The following is a 20,481-nucleotide window of genomic DNA, read 5'->3' as shown; positions in this document are numbered from 1 at the left end:
CATAAAAAATAAAAATAAAACAAAAAACAACTGGACTCAAGATGATGTGAAAACGGCCATAAAAGATCACATCTTATAAAGTAGACGGAACATAATTCGTCCAGGGAACGGAAGACTTGAGAAAATCTTACCACTTAAATCAGGGGTGTCAAACATACGGCCCGCGGGCCGGATCCGGCCCGTCTGGTGGTTTGGTATGGCCCGGGGAAGAAAGCTGCATTGTATAAAAAAAAATATGAATTTTCTTTAAAATTTGTAGTTCTTGTATTATCCGCTAGGGGGCGCAGTGTTTTAGTACGTGCAGACAACATGAAAGCAACACTGCGGCGGAACTAGGACCACCTTGACCTGGTAAAATTGAACGTCTGTACAGCGTCTATTGGCGACAATTGCATTATCTACTTTTCCGTTTGCCTCGCACCCTCATCAGCAAAATGTCTTTGTCAAAAAGGAGAAAAGTAGACACAGAGTGTCGGACTTTTCAAGAAAAATGGACATGTTCTTATATGTTCACGGAGGTGAATGCGAAACCCGTGTGCCTGGTGTGCCAGCAACAAGTTTCGGTGCTTAAAGAATACAATATTCGGCACCATTACGAAACTCAGCATGGTGAAAAATACAACAGTTTGCATGGAGAATTGAGAAAACAGAAGGTAAATGAAATGATGGCGCGTCTGAAGAAACAGCAATCTGTTTTCACCCGGAGCCGAGAAGCCAGTGATGCTGCGGTGAAAGCCAGCTACCTAATTGCGAGCCAAATAGTAATGGCATCAAAGCCGTACAGTGATGGAGAGTTCATCAAAAACTGCTTGCTGACGGCTGCTGAAATTGTGTGTCCTGAGAAGCGACATCCTTTCGCCAATATAAGCTTGACAAGAAATAACGTAGCAGACAGGATTTCGGAACTCTCTGCAGATTTGGACCACCAACTAAAACGCAAAGTGGGGTCATTTGTGGCATTTTTTGTTGCGATTGATGAGAGTACTGATATCACGGACGTCGCTCAACTGGCCATATTCATTCGTGGCGTTGACAAGACTTTGAATGTCACAGAGGAGTTTCTCGAGCTGGTGTCGACATACAACAGCTGAGGACATTTTCAGCTCAGTCGTTGGAGCACTGGACAGAGTCGGAGCGGACTGGTCACACGCCGTAAGCCTGGCTACTGATGGTGCGCCGTCAATGATCGGTAAAAAGGCAGGTGTTGTGACAAAGTTCAGAGATAAAGTACAAGCCGCAAATGGGGGAGGTAATTTTTGGACATTTCATTGCATTTTGCATCAGTAGGCATTATGCAGCAAATCGCTAAGAATGGATCACGCCATGGAGGTGGTTGTCCGAACTGTTAATTTCATCCGAGCCAGAGGTCTCAATCATCGTCAATTTGACAGCTTTCTCAGTGACTGTAACATTATCCATGGTGTGCCTTATCACACGAACGTACGATGGTTAAGCAGAGGTGCTGTGCTAAAGCGCTTCTTTGATTTACGTGATGAAATCGGACAATTCATGGAGAAAAAAGGTAAACCTGTTGAGGAATTACAGTGCCATCTGTGGCTGCAGGACCTTGCGTTTATGGTTGACATCACTGAGCACTTGAATATTCTTAACAAAATGTTGCAGGGACGCAAAAAAAAATCGTAAAACAGTATTATGACAGCATACGTGCATTCAAGTTAAAGCTCGGGTTATGGGAGACGCAGGTGGCAAGCGGTGACCCTGCTCATTTTCCCTGTTTAAAAGATATGTGCGCAGCAAGCGTTAATTCTGACGTGAAACGGTACAAAGAGAACATTTCAGGGCTGTTGATGGAGTTTGAGAAAAGGTTTCAGGTTTTTAGCGAACTCGAAACAGATTTTGCAGTTTTTCGCTCACCATTCACAGTCAAAGCTTCTGATTTGCCCGTTGCAATGCAACTTGAAATCATTGATTTGCAGTGTGATGTAGAACTGAAGGACAGATTTGCTTCTGTAAGCTTGGACACATTTTACAAGTACCACCTACCAGGCTATCCCGCATTGACAGCACTAGCTGCTAAAACATTGTCCATGTTTGGGACAACTTACCTTTGTGAGAAAGTTTTCTCACTAATGAACATTAATAAAACAAAGCTGCGCTCAAAGCTCACACATAAGCATTTGAATGAGATTCTGAAATTGGCTGCTTCTCAGGACATAATGCCTCATATTGATGCACTTGTGCAGGATAAACGATGTCAAGTTTCAAGGGCAAATTCCAAGCTAGACGAATAATTGCTGTGAAAGTTGTTCATTTGTTCAAATTGCTTTCCAGATGTTGAAAAACAGTGTTTTTAAGTTCCACAAGGCTGGTACTAAATGTTTTTGGAACACTGTTACTATTTCTGTGATCAGTTTTATGTACAACACACATAATATATGTTTAACTGTGTAAAAGTGTTGTTAAAATTGCATATACTTTATTTATGTTCTTATGTTATTCTCTTGTTCATAATATATTGTTCATAATGTAAAAGGAAAATTCTGTTAATAAACATTTTGATAATTTACTCATTCCTTGCACTAATTATTAGTATTAGTGACTAATACAAAGGAAAAAAGTGGGCTTATTGTTAGTTCTATGTAATTTTGCAATGAGTTTACTGGTCCGGCCCGCTTGATCTCAAATTAAGCTGTATTCGGCCCGCAGACCAAAGGGAGTTTGACACCCCTGACTTAAATGGTGTGGAAGTACAACAAATTTGGATGACAGCAAAGTACTTTCTCACAGCAGCAGGGAGTTCAAGGGTTAATATCGCGCACTTCTGCTAGATTTAGAAAAAAAGCAAAATTTTCTGCCATTGGAAGAGCAAAATAAAACAACAATGAACCATTTGAAGAATATAGACTTGGAATGACTACATGTTTGAAGGCAAACAGTGGCATTCCTGAAGATCACACTCTAGGGAGTGTGTATCAAGAGGAATTAAAAAATGCTCTTCATGTGAATTCAAATAATCCTACAAAACAATGGATTGAAAAACATTAACGGTTGACAAACCGACTGGTAGCCTGTAACAATACGTTAACCAAGCACTACATGCAGAAAGAGTGCTACAAAATAAGAAAAAGAAAGTTGACACCTTTCTGGCAGAGGAAGGAGAAATGTATGGAGCTTTATGCAAAACATTTAATAATTGTGGCCGCAGATGAGGAAGAGAGCAGCCATCTCCCCATCAAAAATGTCGCAACTAATGCTCCCAAAGTGCAACTTTTTAATATGCCCCATACGTTTGTTGGGAAGAGATGGCTTGCTGAAACCAGGACTGGGCTTAATTCCCTCTCTCACAGGAAATATAGAAGTAAAAATTAAAAAAGGACTTAGTGGGAGGAGAGTTAAATATCTTACAAAATAGGAATCCAGCACTCTAATATTACACCTTAGATATTCCAAACAAATCTCCCACAAGAACAGGAGCTTTCTTGCTGCAAACAGCTTGAGAAATGATTGAACTACCACAAAATGACGTAAGAAGTGACTCATTGCATGTGACTATGTAACATAAGATACTGTAAACTTATAACAGCCCACACCAGACAAAATCATGATTGATAATCTGTACTGAGATGTTACATCAGTTGTGGTGGCAGGAACAAGACTGACTGACAAACTAAATGCATTACACAAGGAATGGACACCACTACACACGTCATCACAAACTTAACAGGAGTGGAAGAGTTTGGGACAATTTGTATTTGTAGTACGAAATGTTCCTGATTGGACAGAAAAAGAACCAGATTTGGATTGGGACGACTGAACTGTACAGACAATATCTTATTGGACAGTCTTAAACAATCTGAGACCAGATGCTGCTGTATTCACGGTGGTATCACAATCTACACAGACAATACTGGAAAAATAGAGGAATAGTGACAACTACAGGGAACACAGTGACACATGCAGAGCTACTACAAAATTTGCTCATAGCAGTTCAATTACCAAAAGAAATAGCCATATGTAAATGTACAGTACACACATCAAATACAGACAAAGTATCATTAGGAAATGGATTTACAGATAAAATGCAAAAGAAGTACCAGCCAAAACCTTTATGGGATTTGCTGACCATGCAACAAAGACATACTTTCAGATGATGTATTAAACAAAATGCAACAACAAAGCTTACCAGCAGAACTAAAAATGTGGAAAAAAAAAAGGTGCTACATTACAAAATGGGAATTATGTCAGCACAAAAACATTTTTTAAGTGGGCGGCAGTCTTGAGCCAAGGTAAGTCTCAGGTCTCAACAGGGGGAATGGTAACCCTGGTACAAAGGCATTACATGATCCATGGATTTAACTTGTATGCAAAAAAATTTTGGAGGGCTTGTTTGACCTATGCACGACATAATCCACAAGGGAATGATCATCCAAAACGTGGTCAGTTTTCTCAAGATAAACATCCATCCATCCCTCCATCCATTTTCTTAGCTGCTTAGCGGTCGCGGGGAGTGCTGCAGCCTATACCAGCTGTCAACGGGCAGGAGGCAAGGTACACCCTGACCTGGTTGCCAGTCAATCGCAGGGCACATGGAGACAAGCAGCCGCACTCACAATCACAGGTAGGGGCAATTTGGACACAATGATAGATTTAGTCTAACTATACATACATTACAAGCACGTAAGGGTCTCATTCCATTCAAAAGACTGTTTGGGAGACCATACAAATTACCAATATTTTCCACACAATGAGAGATCGACGAATGATGAAGGAAAAAAAAAAAAACCTCACACAAGTGGGTCCCTTTCAAGAGTTATTAACCCCAAACAGCTTAAAAAATTCCAAAAAGGGGTACTTGAGTTCATTTGTTGATTGTAAGAAAGTTATTGCTTTTGAAACCATTGTTAACACAAACAAAACTATATTTTTTTTATTGGCCACTTGTAAGATAGCTGTTCTCATTCCCACTGCAAAGGTCGCTGTAGTCCGGTTACACATGGGAGTGAGACTGTCATGCTCCTGGCATCCTGCCCAGGCTGGGCGTGGCCAGCCAATTAGTCGGAACACACCTGCCCCCTGTTTCGGCTGATTACACCCGGTACTTATAGGACACAGGGGACGAGTCCTCCGCCAGATCGCCGATTCTCATGCCTCTTTCCCACACTCCCGTATACCTGACCTACCGCGTACCGACCCTCGCCTGTTCCCTGACCATCCTAATAAGCCTGCCTCTTCTGATACTGCTACTTTTCCTGACTGACTCGCTGATCATTGACCACGGAACGAATAAAGGCTTTCTGTACACTACCTGCTTGCCTCTGGAGTCGTGCATTTGGGTCCGCCCTCGAGCCTCGTCCATGACAGAGACTGCTGTCATAATGGTGACTAAACAGTTAAATTTTGCTGTTGGGTGTTGGATGAAAACGCTACCCATTATTTTCATTTTTCTGTTCGAGTGGTACCTCAAGGTCCCACCCAAAAATAAATACATTAATAAATAAAATGTAAAAAAAAAACAAGACAAATTGGATAACTACATCCAAAAAAACTTGTCCAAAAGATTGTGTTGTTTGCACAGATCCAGAGATAATACCAGTGCTAATAATTGATAACGAATGCAAAAATAAAAATAAAAAGTTGGGGGACTCTGTGTATCCATTAACTTCTTTTGAAAAACAAAAAACATTATTTTCTAATGACGTGTCACTAGAAAATTTCACATGCATCAATTTGATAGGACAGAAAACAAATTGGGAAATTTATCAGCATTGATGTATAAAACCATTTTTGTGCTATAGTTACAGTGGTGCGGCAGTAACTGTCTTTTTTTATTTTATTTACACCGGATGCCTTTCCTGATTCAACCCTTCTGCATTTATTTGGAGAGAGAGCTGAAGCCAATCCCAGCTAACTTCAGGCAGCGGCAGACTACACCCCGAACTGGTCGCCAGCCAGTCGCAGTGCAGATGTCAACACCATCCCTGAGCGGGAATCGATCCCACGCTGTCTTCACTCAAAATGTCCCTCTAAGGGAAACCCGAACTAAACCGTGGCCCGCAAGAGAAATGAGTTTGACACCCCTGCACGACACCATCAGAAAAAAAAGTAACCGGTTACTGTGCTTTAATAACTTTATTACTACCATTTGTCTACTCATCCTATAAATGCAGCCCGATGGGGGCACAAACCAGTGCAATCTGTAGGCCGGTCCCAAGCCCGGATAAATGCAGAGGGTTGCGTCAGGAAGGGCATCCAGCGTAAAAACTGTGCCAAACAAATATGAGCATTCATCTAAAGAATCCCATACCGGATCGGTCGTCGCCTGCGGCATTGCTAACCTGCAGGGCGTCGGTGGAAATTCAGCTACTGTGGGTTGAAGACAAAGAAAAGGAGGAAACCGGATCCATCGTCAGAACAAAAAGAGGAATGCACAGAGCCTACAACTGAGTGTAGGGACTTTGAACGTTGGGACTATAACAGGAAAAGCTCAGGAGTTGGTTGACATGATGATTAGGAGAAAGGTTGATATTTTGTGCATCCAAGAGAGCAGGTGGAAAGGTAGTAAGGCTCAAATTTTAGGAGCAGGGTTTAAATTATTCTACCACGGAGTAGATGGGAAGAGAAATGGAGTAGGGGTTATTTTAAAGGAAAAGCTGGCTAAGAATGTCTTGGAAGTGAAAAGAGTATCAAATCGAGTGATGAGACTAAAATTTGAAATTGAGGGTGTTATGTATAATGTGGTTAGCGGCTATGCCCCACAGGTAGGATGTGACCTAGAGTTGAAAGAGAAATTCTGGAAGGAAATAGATGAAGTAGTTCTGAGGATCCCAGACAGCGAGAGAGTTGTGATTGTTGCAGATTGTAGTGGACATATTAGTAAAGGAAACAGGAGCGATGAAGAAGTGATGGGTAAGAAGGGCATACAGGAAAGGAACTTTGAGGGACAGACTGCGGTGGACTTTGCAAAAAGGATGGAGATGGCTGTAGTGAACACTTATTTCCAGAAGGGGGAGGAACATATAGTGACCTACAAGAGCGGAGGTAGAAGCACGCAGGTGGATTATATTTTGTGCAGACGATGTAATCTCAAGGAGATTACTGACTGTAAAGTAGTGGTAGGGGAGAGTGTAACTCGACAGCATAGGATGGTGGTGTGTAGGATGACTCTGGTGGTGGGTAGGAAGATTAAGAAGACAAAGGTATAGCAGAGAACCACGTGGTGGAAGCTGAGAAAGAAAGAATGTTGTGCGGCCTTTCGGAAAGAGGTGAGACAGGCTCTTGATGGACAGCAGAAGCTCCCAGAAGACTGGACTACGACAGCCAAGGTAATCAGAGAGACAGGCAGGAGAGTACTTGGTGTATCTTTTGGTAGGAAAGGGGAGAAGGAGACTTGGTGGTGGAACCCCAAAATACAGGGAGTCATACAAGAAAAGAGATTAGCGAGGAACAAGTGGGACACTGAGAGGACTGAGGAGAGGCGAAAGGAATACATCGAGATGCGACGTAGGGCAAAGGTAGAGGTGGCAAACGCTAAACAAGAGGTATATGTAGACATGTACACCAGGTTGGACACGAAAGAACGAGAAAAGGATCTCTACAGGTTGGCCAGACAGAGGGACAGAGACAGGAAGGATGTGCCGCAAGTAAAGGTGATTTAAGGATAGCAATGGAAATATGTTGACTGGTGCCAGTAGTGTGCTAAATATATGGAAAGAATACTTTGAGAAGTTGATGAATGAAGAAAATGAGAGAGAAGGAAGAGTTGATGAGGCAAGTGTGAAGGACCAGGAAGTGGCAATGATTAGTAAGGGGGAAGTCAGAATGGCACTACTACAAAGGATGAAAAATGGAAAGGCAGTTGGTCCTGATGACATACCGGTAGAGGTATGGAAGCAATTTGGAGAGATGGCTGTGGAGTTTTTGACAAACCTATTCAACAGAATACTAGCAGGTGAAAAGATGCCTGAAGAATGGAGGAAAAGTGTTCGAGTTCCCATTTTTAAGAACAAAGGCGATGTTCAGAGCTGTGGGAACTATAGAGGAATAAAGTTGATGAGCCACACAGTGAAGTTATGTGAAAGAGTAGTGGAGGCTAGACTCAGGACAGAAGTAAGTATCTGCGTGCAACAGTATGGTTTCATGCCTAGAAAGAGTACCACAGTTGCATTATTTGCCTTGAGGATCCTCGTGGAAAAGTACAGAGAAGGTCAGAAGGAGCTACATTGTGTCTTTGTGGACCAAGAGAAAGCCTATGACAGAGTACCAAGAGAGGAACTGTGGTACTGCATGCGTAAGTCTGGTGTGGCAGAGAAGTATGTTAAAATAGTACAGGACATGTATGATGGCAGGAGAACAATGGTGAGGTGTGCCTTAGGTGTGACAAAAGAATTTAAGGTGGAGGTGGGACTGCATCAGGGATCAGCTCTGAGCCCCTTCCTGTTTGCAGTGATAATGGATAGGCTGACAGATGAGGTTAGACTGGAATCCCCTTGGACCATGATGTTCGCAGATGATATTGTGATATGCAGTGAAAGCAGGGAGCATGCAGAGGAACAATTAGAAAGATGGAGACATGTACTGGAAAGGAGAGGAATGAAAATTAGCCGAAGGAAAACAGAATATATGTGTGTGAATGTGAAAGGTGGAGGGGGAAGAGTGAGGTTACAGGGAGAAGAGATAGCGAGGGTGGAGGACTTCAAAGATTTAGGGTCAACAATCCAGAGCAACGGTGAGTGTGGCAAGTGAAGAAATGGGTCCAAGCAGGTTGGAACAGCTGGTGGAAGGTGTCTGGTGTGTTATGTGACAGAATAGTCTCTGCTAGGATGAAGGGCAAAGTTAACAAAACAGTGGTGAGGCCGGCCAGGATGTACGGATTAGAGACGGTGGCACTGAAGAAACAACAGGAAGCACAACTGGAGGTAGCAGAAATTAAGATGTTGAGGTTCTCGCTCGGAGTTAACAGGTTGGATAGGATTAGAAATGAGCTCATTAGAGGGACAGCCAAATTTGTATGTTTTGGAGACAGGATTCGAGAGAGCAGACTTCGATGGTTTGGACATGTTCAGAGGGGAGAGAGTGATTATATTGGTGGAAGGGTGCTGAGGATGGAGCTGCCAGGCAAAAGAGCAAGAGGAAGACGAAAGAGAAGGTTTATGGATGTGGTGAGGGAGGACATGAAGACTGTGGGTGTTAGAGAGGAAGATGCATGACATAGGCTTAGATGGAAAAACACAACACGCTGTGTAACCAATCGGCACAAGCCCAAAGGAAAACAGGAAGATTCCCATGGCTGCGTGGGTTTTCTCTGGGTACCCCAGTTTGCTGCCGCATTCCAAAAACATGCATGATAGGTTTATTGAAGACTCTAAATAGGTGAGAATGTGACTGCAAATGGTTGTTTATGTGCCCTGCGATTGGTTCGCGACCAGTTCAGGGTGTTCCTCTCCTCGAGTCAAATGGGCTCATGCACACTTGTCTCCCTAGGCTTTGGCCATTAATGCGTGTCACTCCAGCAGAAATCCCAACACAGTGTACCCTGGAGGTAATGACTAAAACAACTCCTAACACCACTTGTCAGAAATGGAAAAGTGTTTATCCAACAACTAAGGCAGTAAATGATAAACTTTTAAAAAATTTCTACTAATGTTGCATTGTCTAATTAATTCTGTGTTAGCTTTACAGGGAGAGATTTTAAGGTGGGAAGTCTCAACAAAAGATGGTGTCATGATATCCATCTGCAAACTGCCCCACTGCTCCCATGCAGCGATGTGTGGTGGTGCTGTGTTGATCAAAAGTTGTATGACACACTGATAAATGCAGAAGGAACGTGTGCACTGGTATCACTGCTCTTATCTGTGACTGTGTTTCTATCCAAAGCAGAGGATATACAATTGGCTGGATCCATCTTTGGACCTCCCCTTGGGTTCTCCCGAAGGCAAAGGTCCTCTTGGAAAGATGGAGATCCAACATACATTGATGCAAATGGCATCCCGATGGCGTACCAGATGAGTATAAGTTGGTTAGCAAGATTGCTGCAGGATGGGAACCCATCTTGTTATGCCTAATTTAAAAAAAAAGTGTTGACAGAATCAACTACATACATTACAATGTACAGAAACTGTGTAATTATACAGAAGCAGGCTTTATTGCCATAAGGGAACAACCAGCTGCAATCTCACTCATGACGTTCCAGGACCGCATAGCGGTCGACATGCTCCTGGCCGAGAAGGCTGGAGACTGCTCAATGTTCGGTGACCAGTGTTGTTTATTCCAAATTTCACAGCACCTGATGGGTCACTCACAAAGGCCATTCAAGGCCTCCGTACCCTGAACCACAAGATGAAGGAGCACTCTGGTCTAAACACATCAGCCTGGTCTGAGTGGTGGGGGGAAAAAAAAAAGCTTGCAAAAGCAAATCTAAAAACTTGGTGTTCTCTGTCCCAGTTTCTGTAGCTGTTTGCAGCTATTCTTGCTTTGTGTGGATGTTGTTGTATTCCTTGCATAAAGGCATCACTTAACCAACTTATAACCACTGCTCTTGCCCTGACAAATTCAAAATTGGCAGAAATATTTCAACTATTGGCACAACAGGGTAATGACAGTGATATTGTTGACCACGATGATGATGTTATGACTTCTCTTCCAGACCTGTTCTCTGATCCAGAAGATTACAAGTAATTAGTGCTATATTTTCCTCAGAGTGTAACTATGTCGAATAAAGCCGAAAGGGTGATCTATTAGAGGATTTGAGCAAATGTAGGATAAACAGGAGGATAATGTAGAAATAAATGTAAATAGAATTAAGTAACTGCTTCTGACTGCAATAAAGAAATGCTTTGCTCTGCTCTAATTCAGTAACTGTTCCTGCCTGCAATGAAGAAATATGTTGCTCTGCTCTATTTCAGTTACTGCTCTGCCTGCAACGAAGAAGGCTTTGCTCTGCTCTAGAAAACGTGGTAGCAAATGTAGGATAAACAGGGGGGATATGTAGGAATAATTGTGATCATAATTATCATACATCTACTTCCAATAAAGAAATGATTTGCTCTGCTCTAGATAACGTGGCAGCCTCACAGCAGGAGATAGCAAGAACAAAAACGTCTAATCATCAGAACTGTTGGAACTGCTGCCTGTTAAAGAAAAGATGACCACACATGTATTCAGCAATCTTCCGCACATGCACACCCCCATGAACAAACATGTACACCTTGTTTCCAACTGTTTTGCTTGCCGTCTCCTTTTTGTAACATCCATGTAATTGATTTTTATTCAAACTCAGTAAATGCCTGCAGAAATGATGGCTTTTACACTTATTGATTACAAAATGTAACTATCTGAACAAGAGTAAATCTTTCTCGAGATGATTGATCACAGCACATTGCTTTGCAATCTATCTGACATAAATTACCTCATCGTGTACAGCAACGTCCCATCATCTTTAATCCTCAGTAATTTATTAGGCATGGTCATGTTATGAGCCACAGACTTTTTCCCATTATGGAAGAAAGTGTCCGGGGTCCAGATTTTACTGGCCATCAGATTGTTGAGAGGTAAAATCTTCATTGGTCCGTGAAATTTTAATCTCTCATCCTTCCAGGCCTGCCTGAAGAAAACATCAAGGGTGTATTCCTGAGGGAAGAGGAGCTTTCATCAGTCCAGCATTTGCTGTTGAGAATGAAACAGAGTAGCGTTCTCGGTTGTAAAAGCTCAACTAAAACACATTGTCTGTACTCTCCACAGACATTTCTAATCTTACTTCACCTGAGCACTAGGTGACTTTTCGGATATGACAGCACAGTATTGGTTTCAAAGGTGAAGCCTGTGTTCTCCTTCTGGCTCAGAGCTCTTTGCACTGGTGTTTTTCCTAAAATGGCTCTGAGGCAGAGAGAACCCCCTGACCCATAATCCTCTGTTGCCAAAAGAAACCACATAAAATGGTGCAGAAAGCCTTGCACCGTAAAATGTGTGATTATGTGTGTGTTTGCCTCATTTCCACGTAGCCAGTGAAGGTAAAGATAAACCCTTGGCTAGTTTTCCCCTTTTTTTCCCCCAACTCAAAGAGGCACATGAGCCCGAAATGTGCCTCGTGTGTCAATATAGGTGATAAAATGGTGTATTAAGAGATTGCAATTGCTACGAGGGCCAGCGACAGAAGATAAACGACTGTCAAGCCGTAAACAAAACTGTTCCTTAAAATGAAACAACCTCTCGTCATCCACACATCTACAGTAGGGAACCACATTAACATTTCTGTGTACACAACTATGGCATATTGCGTTAACATTTATAATTCCGTGCCAAGTTTTCTTCACTGTGGCTCTTATCCAAGTGAGAGTGACATTATGGAAAATATACTTTTGAGACCTGCTCGTCACGACTGTGGCTGATTGTGTGACACAGTTCTAATTTGCATACGATTCACGGAGGAGAGAAATGAACAGACGCGTTGTGGCTGTTCAATCAACAGATCAATCACTTGGAAAATGGGTCTTCAACAAAGATAGGGACATTTATGATATGAGGTGAAGTGGAGCGCATGTCTCAGAATGATAAGCAGGGAAAGCCCAGGATAAACAAAGGACTGACAGGAATAACAAGAGGAGTTTCAATAATTCATAAGATTATCATCACATGAATCGACATCGAGCTTAACTGAGGAACATTCATCTTTGGGTTCTGTGGCAATGTAATGATGCAGTAAAGGAGGCAAGCAATGGCAGTACTGTAGCAGTAATAGATTTAGAACATTCAAGAACAATAATTAAAAATATATCTGTTCTCACCATATCTGTATCTGAAACAGGTCCAAAACTAGTGACGAAGATGTCTGTCTTCACCTCAGTTACTCGGTCTGAAAGGCACAGAATACTTACGTGTTCAATTGAACAGCAAAAAACTTAAATTGGAGATGTGTAAACACTAAACCATTCGGGTCTTTTGTGTGTGTTTTCTTATCATGTAAAACTAAATTAACTAGCAACGCACTGAACGTTTAATGGTTTAGTCGCTAGACTTCTGTGCAGGGAGCATGCATGGGTTCATTTTCCACTGTGTTACAGCGCTCAGTTCAAAACAGTGCTTAAAGCCTTTAATTGCCGTAAAAAAATAAACGCTGTTGCTTATTTACCAAAGCGACAAGTGAATTCAGTATTAATGATTCTTTTAAATGCTTATTTTTTTCATTTTATATCAATTGGAAGCGCACCAAATATCTCCATTACAGTCAATTGGGATTTTTTTTTTCATCCAATTTCTCTTCCAATCCGCAACATAAACCACGCACACAGCACTAAATCAACTAATCTGAAATAAAATTGCAGCTAACTTTGAAAAGAATTGCTCAGATTTTTTTCCTGGCTGGATCACAATTTTTTCCAACCGCTATTGTGTTTCCATACTAACATGACAAAGGTATGTGCTGCCCCACATGATAAAGAAAGAGCAGGGAGAGTCTGGAGGAACATGGGTAAAATCAACTGGCTCACTGTAGTGTAATAAATTCAGTCAAATTATATGACTGTCATCATATAAAGGGTGAAAGTGAAAATTCTAAATTGATGTATTAGAGATGAAATTGGAGTTTTGTGAAAATTCCTGAAAATACAAATGTGAGTACTAGGAAGTTCCGGGGGCATGCTCCGCCTGGGAAATTTTTGAAAAAATGGATGGCTGTGGTGCATTCTGGCGATATCTGTGAACAAAATTCAGACAAAATTTGAAAGTAAAATTTCTAAGTCCTGACTAAAAAAAAAAAAAAAAAGAAATTAGGCAGAAGTTCCCCAGGGGCCAAGCCCAGATATTTTTGCCCCCCATACACCTATCACTGGATTGGCACAAAATCATTTTGTCATTAAAATATGCCACCTTATCTCAAGACAAATGAATTAAGTGAACTATTCAGTAAAAAGGCATCTAAAATTGTCCTTTTCCCCACATTATACATATTATAGTATAGATATACAGTATACACAAAAATATATCCTAGAATTTCTACAGCGTACAGCAAAACATGTTAAAGAAGTTGATCTGTAGTAATTACTATTAACGTTTAAGTCTCAAACTTCTTACGTCGGGTTGTATTGATACACTGGACCAGATTGCTCACTATCTTATACACATACACAGTCACTAACATTTGAAAATGTACAGGTGTGGTCAAGACTGCCGTAAATAGGAGGCCGGCTTGCTAGAACGCACCTTTATGTGCATACGCTCGAGGTATTGGCCACACCTGCATCAAGCGACGAGGTGGATGATAGTCTGTTTTGTTTTGTTTTTGTTTTTTTACGCCGTCACGCTGCCTCGCGAACGATGCAATGAGCACCCCTGGTGTCACTGGATTTCCTTTGACATGGCTCATGATGTTGATGACTTTCGACGCAAATGGGCTGGCATTACGTGAAGCAGTTCTAAACATGCGCTTTCGTACATGCTCCGTACATGCTCAATACAGTTAACTTGCATTTCCTGTTTCTGGATGAATACCGGTTGGAGCAGGCTTGTTTGGTTAACGTTTATGAAATAAACACGTAAATTAATGTCAAGACCACACAAAATAAGCGACGTCTTGAGAGAATGCGAGGGGAGGGGCGTTACTCTTACTAGTGTTAGTGCCTCAACATGGCTACGCTCGTGAAAGCAAAACAATGAACTCAAATGCATGTTCGTCCAATGTGAACTAATATCCGGATTAATTTTAGGCAATTTTTCCTCAATTTTCCAGAGCTATTTTCATGAAAATTTAAAAATCTGGAATTCCGGGAAAATCCGGAGGACTTTTATCACTGATGTATTAGGTGCCTTAAAGGGGCGTCGACTAGTCAGTGACATCAGTCTGGTTGACGAATGTGAGCATTCTTATTTTTCATATTTGGGTGTTCGGGCGACAGTGGCATGCTCTTATTTTTTCACTTCGCTTAGGCTGGGGTGTATCCAAAGCTTGGTTGCCATTGATTATTGGGTGTGGCACAAGAATCGAACAAGCAACGGCTCAAAACTCAGAAGACTCATCATAAGATGGGCCACTCCTTCGTCAATACTGTATATTGCATGCAATTTCGGTTCTCCTTTATTTGACCTCAGTAACAAGCAAGGGGCAAGGGGCGGGACAAAATGTTTAGGAACCACATGAGTGATTTTAAGCAAGCAAAATGTGTTGTAAATGTTCACGCTGATGCGTCGGCTAGGACGAGCAACTTCTCATGGGTCCAATTCAAGGGATAATGAACTACCGCATTAGCACTGCACTGGGTCCATTTCCTTTTCGCACTCTCTGTCTCTTTCAATAATTACTGAAGCTCGAGCGTTCATGCTTGTCAATTTAAAAAGCTTTCTCTTTTACTCGAACCCTAGTACAATCTTAAGAGCTCAGTATTCCAAACTAAAGTGCTCCGATGCATTACAAGACTGGCCGTCGCCCCCATCGATCCACGAAGGCCTTTTACAGATTTGCTGTCTCATATCCTGTCTGATGTGAGTCAAAGGAAATGGGCAGTTGGAGGCTAACAGGTACGGAAGTTATAATAATGTAAGGAAGGTGCAATTATTCATGTAGACACTGTACTTGGGCCCTCCATTAGTTTTACTTTACAAATATATATCCTTGATATTAAAAGCATGTTTTCCCGTAATTGTATTGCTTTTTGGATGGTTTGTATCTCTTACTGAATGAGAAGATACATCCATTCATTTTCTAACTGCCTTGGGCCATGAGTTGAGATCAGCCCTTGGCGGGTCACCGGTCAATCGGAGGGCACATATAGCGAAACAGCTATTCACATCTACGGACAAATTTGGCGTTTCAAATTCACATATTAAATGATTTTTTTTTGGAATGTTGGAGGAAGAGCGAGTACCCGGAGATGACCCACGCAAGCTAGGTAGACGGAAACTCCACACAGAAGAAGGTCCTAAACCAAGGTTCACACATTGAACCCCGCCCCCCCAACACCACCACTACGACCCCACAAAAAAATGAGGCAGATGTCCCAGCTGGTACTTAACCATACTACCTTTTCAAAGAGAAGACGAAATAATTGTTTCAATGGTCATATAGAGGCTGCAAGCCTTGGACCGATTGGATGTTTAAAATGGTCACAGGATGAACAGCAGAATATTCATCTTTGAAAATAACCGTTGAGGTTCATGTCCCGTTCCAGCACTCTCATATCCCTGATCGACAACCCGTGTGTACCGACCTTCGCCTGTTCTCCGACCGACCCCATAGGCCTGACTCCTTTGAGACTTCTGCCTGCCTTGATCGAGCTCCCGTGTACCGACTCCTGCCTGCCCGCTCACCTGCTCTCTTCACCTGACGTCCCAACTACCACTGCTGCACCTGACTGCCTGCCCAATCCCCGACCATTTAATAATAAACATTTTTCCCCAAACTACCTTGCATCTGACGAATCCTGCATTTGAGTCCTACCTTTGTTCCGATGAGTCGTGACAACTTCCTCCAGACTTAATTAATTTACTGTACGCAGCAAACCATATTTGTTTATTTGAAAGGAATGATGCTCTGCGATTGGCTGGAACCAGTTCAGGATGTTCACGAGACAAAACCTAGAGTGCACCCTCTATGAGCAAACCTGGGACAGTACAGAGTCCCTGGAGTAAAATGTTTTACTCAGAGTGCATTTAACGCCCGAGGATGACTGTAGTTATTCATAGGAATATGAGTACAATACCTAAAGTTCATTTATTCAGGAAGAGCAGCCAAACATTCTTCCATAAAATCCGCGTCCCTTTTTAGAGATGGGCTCTCTGAACCATGTTTAATTTGTCGGATGAAACCTGCTTTAGTCCTGCCGTTGTGTGTCCCACTGGGAACCTTCCCAAATGTCAATTTAACTCCTGCTCACCGAGGGAACCACAACCAATTTTTGTGGAACGAATCAGAGGATCTGAAAATCATTCTTACAGATTTGCTTTATTTGTCTTGCAGTGCAGAGGCGAACATCTACAATTTCTCCATTATTTACACAGCTCATGATTTCAACTCAAGGAAGGGTTGCTCAGAACCTTGAATTCAATTGTAATTTAAATCCTATGTTGTTACAGCACATGGTCACAAAGTCTCTAACGTTCATACAAATATTGAATATTTTTATGACTGGCTGGAAAATAAACACTTAAAACACACACCTTAACACAGGATCATCAGTCAGAATCATCTTTCAGAGATATACATTAATCGAAAGTTTTGCTGACCCAGAGCAGAAGTGGGGACTTAGACACAAATTAAGACTGAAGCAAACAATACGAAACCAATTATAGTCTGCCACAGACGTCAACATGCACACTACAGTGGAAAAACTCTGACCTCTGGTGTTATCATGAAACAATGTTTTCAGGTCCCCCATTTACTGTACTATGCTGTTTTTTTTAAAACTACAAGTAACATGGTGTGATTATCAAAGCAGAAGTAGTGATGTCAAAAAACATTGACAGCCTTCCCAATTTCTCATTTTTTTTTTTTTTACATAGTGGCCCCTTTCTCAAATTCTCATTTTTTTTTTAACATGGTTTCCCCACTTTAAAGGTCCCATATTTTGGCTATTTAAAACTCAATAGAAAGACTCTCAAAAATGGACCTTGTATAAAAGTGTCAAAAGCGTCCACAATAGGGCCCTCTGACACCTACTTCTGTTTGACCCAGTTTTTTATCCGCTTTGTCCATATTTGGCTAAGACCGAGCCCTTCCCCCTGATTGGTTGCCTCCATGTAGAAGACACTTGTGAGAGCCAAAGTGTTTGTTTTGGAGACAGTGTTGGGTCGGGAGCGGATAGGGGAGATCTTCACTAGTGACGTCAAAGGCTTGAAGAATTCGAATGATGTGATCTCAGGCCTCTTTGCAGAAACACATCTAAAGCTCAGGAATGCATGGATGATTTTATTTCATACTACACATTTGCTGAGGGATCATAGAGACGATATTACTTCCCAGAGGTATTTGTTCACCTGCTCACTTGACTCAAATATCAGTTTAAGAGATATCCTTGTCTGAATCCAAATGGCATAATGTTATGTTGGTCTATCAGTATGTACACACTGGGTACGCTTAAATGAAAGGAGTCAGTGGACATCATTTCAAATATGCACCCTCACTTTTTTCTCACCAACATCCTTTTGCAACCCGTTTCTTCCTTAGCTATTAAGCTATCTTTTTATGATTTAAGAAATGTGATAAAGTACAAGATAGTGAACACACAGCATCAATGGCCTATACAGTCTCCCCGGGTATCCTGTTGTGAAATTCTTATGTGCAGAGCTGGATGGGCAACACTACACGATCGTCCAGTCTATGGTGTTTGACTACGTGGCGCAGTGTGCGACAACCACTGTGCATATAGGCATTTTTGTTCACATTGGCAGAAGAGACGACGCGACAAGAAAACGAGCACGTCACATTCTTCTTGAGCTCCCTCCAATCCATCGTACTTTTGATGATGATGAAAAAATACGGCCTTTAATATTTAGGCTCATCAAACAAACATAAGTAAAATGCAGTTTTTAAATGGTGATGAACATGCCTTGTGGAATAATATAATTCCCCCCCAAAACCTAATACATGTTTGGGCCACTTCTTCTTCTTCTTTTTCTTCTTTTCCTTTCGGCTTGTCCCGTTAGGGGTCGCCACAGCGTGTCATCTTTTGCCATCTTAGCCTATCTCCTGCATCTTCCTCTCTAACCCCAACTGCCCTCATGTCTTCCCTCACCACATCCATAAACCTTCTCTTTGGTCTTCCTCTCGCTCTTTTGCCTGGCAGCTCCATCCTCAGCATCCTTCTACCAATATACTCACTCTCTCGCCTCTGAACATGTCCAAACCATCGAAGTCTGCTCTCTCGAATCTTGTCTCCAAAACATCCAGCTTTGGCCGTCCCTCGAATGAGCTCATTTCTAATCCTATCCAACCTGGTCACTCCGAGCGAGAACCTCAACATCTTCATTTCTGCCACCTCCAGTTCAGCTTCCTGTTGTTTCTTCAGTGCCACCGTCTCTAATCCGTACATCATGGCCGGCCTCACCACTGTTTTGTAAACTTTGCCCTTCATCCTAGCAGACACTCTTCTGTCACATAACACACCAGACACCTTTCGCCAGCTGTTCCAACCTGCTTGGACCCGTTTCTTCACTTCCTGACCACACTCTCCATTGCTCTGTATTGTTGACCCCAAGTATTTGAAGTCGTCCACCCTCGCTATCTCTTCTCCCTGTAGCCTCACTCTTCCCCCTCTACTTTTCTCATTCACGCACATATATTCTGTTTTACTTCGGCTAATTTTCATTCCTCTCCTTTCCAGTGCATGTCTACATCTTTCCAATTGTTCCTCTGCATGCTCCCTGCTTTCACTGCATATGACAATATCATCTGCGAACATCATGGTCCAAGGGGATTCTAGTCTAACCTCATCTGTCAGCCTATCCATTACCACTGCAAACAGGAAGGGGCTCAGAGCTGATCCCTGATGCAGTCCCACCTCCACCTTAAATTCCTCTGTCACACCTAAGGCACACCTCACCATTGTTCTGCTACCATCATACATGTCCTGTACTATTTTAACATACTTCTCTGCCACACCAGACTTACGCATGCAGTACCACAGTTCCTCTCTTGGTACTCTGTCATAGGCTTTCTCTAGATCCACAAAGACACAATGTAGCTCCTTCTGACCTTCTCTGTACTTTTCCACGAGCATCTTCAAGGCAAATAATGCATCTGTGGTACTCTTTCTAGGCATGAAACCATACTGTTGCTCGCAGATACTTACTTCTGTCCTGAGTCTAGCCTCCACTACTCTTTCCCATAACTTCATTGTGTGGCTCATCAACTTTATTCCTCTATAGTTCCCACAGCTCTGAACATCCCCTTTGTTCTTAAAAATGGGAACTAGAACACTTTTCCTCCATTCTTCAGGCATCTTTTCGCCCGCTAGTATTCTGTTGAATAAGTTGGTCAAAAACTCCACAGCCATCTCTCCAAATTGCTTCCATACCTCTACCGGTATGTCATCAGGACCAACTGCCTTTCCATTTTTCATCCTTTGTAGTGCCTTTCTGACTTCCCCCTTAGTAATCATTTCCACTTCCTGGTCCTTCACTCTTGCCTCTTCAACTCTTCCTTCTCTCTCATTTTCTTCATTCATCAACTTCTCAAAGTATTCTTTCCATCTATTTAGTACACTACCGGCACCAGTCAACACATTTCCATCTCTATCCTTAATCACCCTTACCTGCTGCACATCCTTCCCATCTCTATCCCTCTGTCTGGCCAACCTGTAGAGATCCTTTTCTCCTTCTTTCGTGTCCAACCTGGTGTACATGTCTTCATATGCCTCTTGTTTAGCCTTTGCCACCTCTACCTTTGCCCTACGTCGCATCTCGATGTACTCCTTTCGCCTCTCCTCAGTCCTCTCAGTATCCCACTTCTTCTTCGCTAATCTCTTTTCTTGTATGACTCCCTGTATTTTGGGGTTCCACCACCAAGTCTCCTTCTCCCCTTTCCTACCAGATGACACA

The 20,481-nt window shown here is 42.2% G+C and overlaps 1 protein-coding gene and 1 long non-coding RNA gene across 3 annotated transcripts in view; one reads left to right on the top strand and one right to left on the bottom strand.

Annotated features, from left to right (window-relative positions):
- Positions 1-20,481, bottom strand: part of LOC133508646 (gamma-aminobutyric acid receptor subunit alpha-2-like) — a 58,927-nt gene that overhangs the window by 15,390 nt on the left and 23,056 nt on the right. For both annotated transcript variants that reach the window (XM_061834892.1, XM_061834893.1), the window contains exons 4-5: positions 12,741-12,808; positions 11,366-11,586 (exon numbers count right to left, since the gene is read on the bottom strand). In XM_061834892.1, the coding sequence (XP_061690876.1) occupies positions 11,366-11,586; positions 12,741-12,808 (289 nt within the window). The remainder of the gene's footprint in view (positions 1-11,365; positions 11,587-12,740; positions 12,809-20,481) is intronic.
- On the top strand, positions 4,122-5,394 carry LOC133508957 (uncharacterized). The gene is made up of 3 exons (XR_009797196.1): positions 4,122-4,247; positions 4,449-4,579; positions 4,934-5,394. It is a non-coding gene; the product is annotated as an uncharacterized LOC133508957 (long non-coding RNA).

Source organism: Syngnathoides biaculeatus, chromosome 11 (genome assembly GCF_019802595.1).
Source record: "Syngnathoides biaculeatus isolate LvHL_M chromosome 11, ASM1980259v1, whole genome shotgun sequence".
Lineage (NCBI taxonomy): Eukaryota > Metazoa > Chordata > Actinopteri > Syngnathiformes > Syngnathidae > Syngnathoides > Syngnathoides biaculeatus.
Note: the sequence above shows the minus strand (reverse complement) of the source record. Positions and strands in the feature narration are given on the sequence as shown.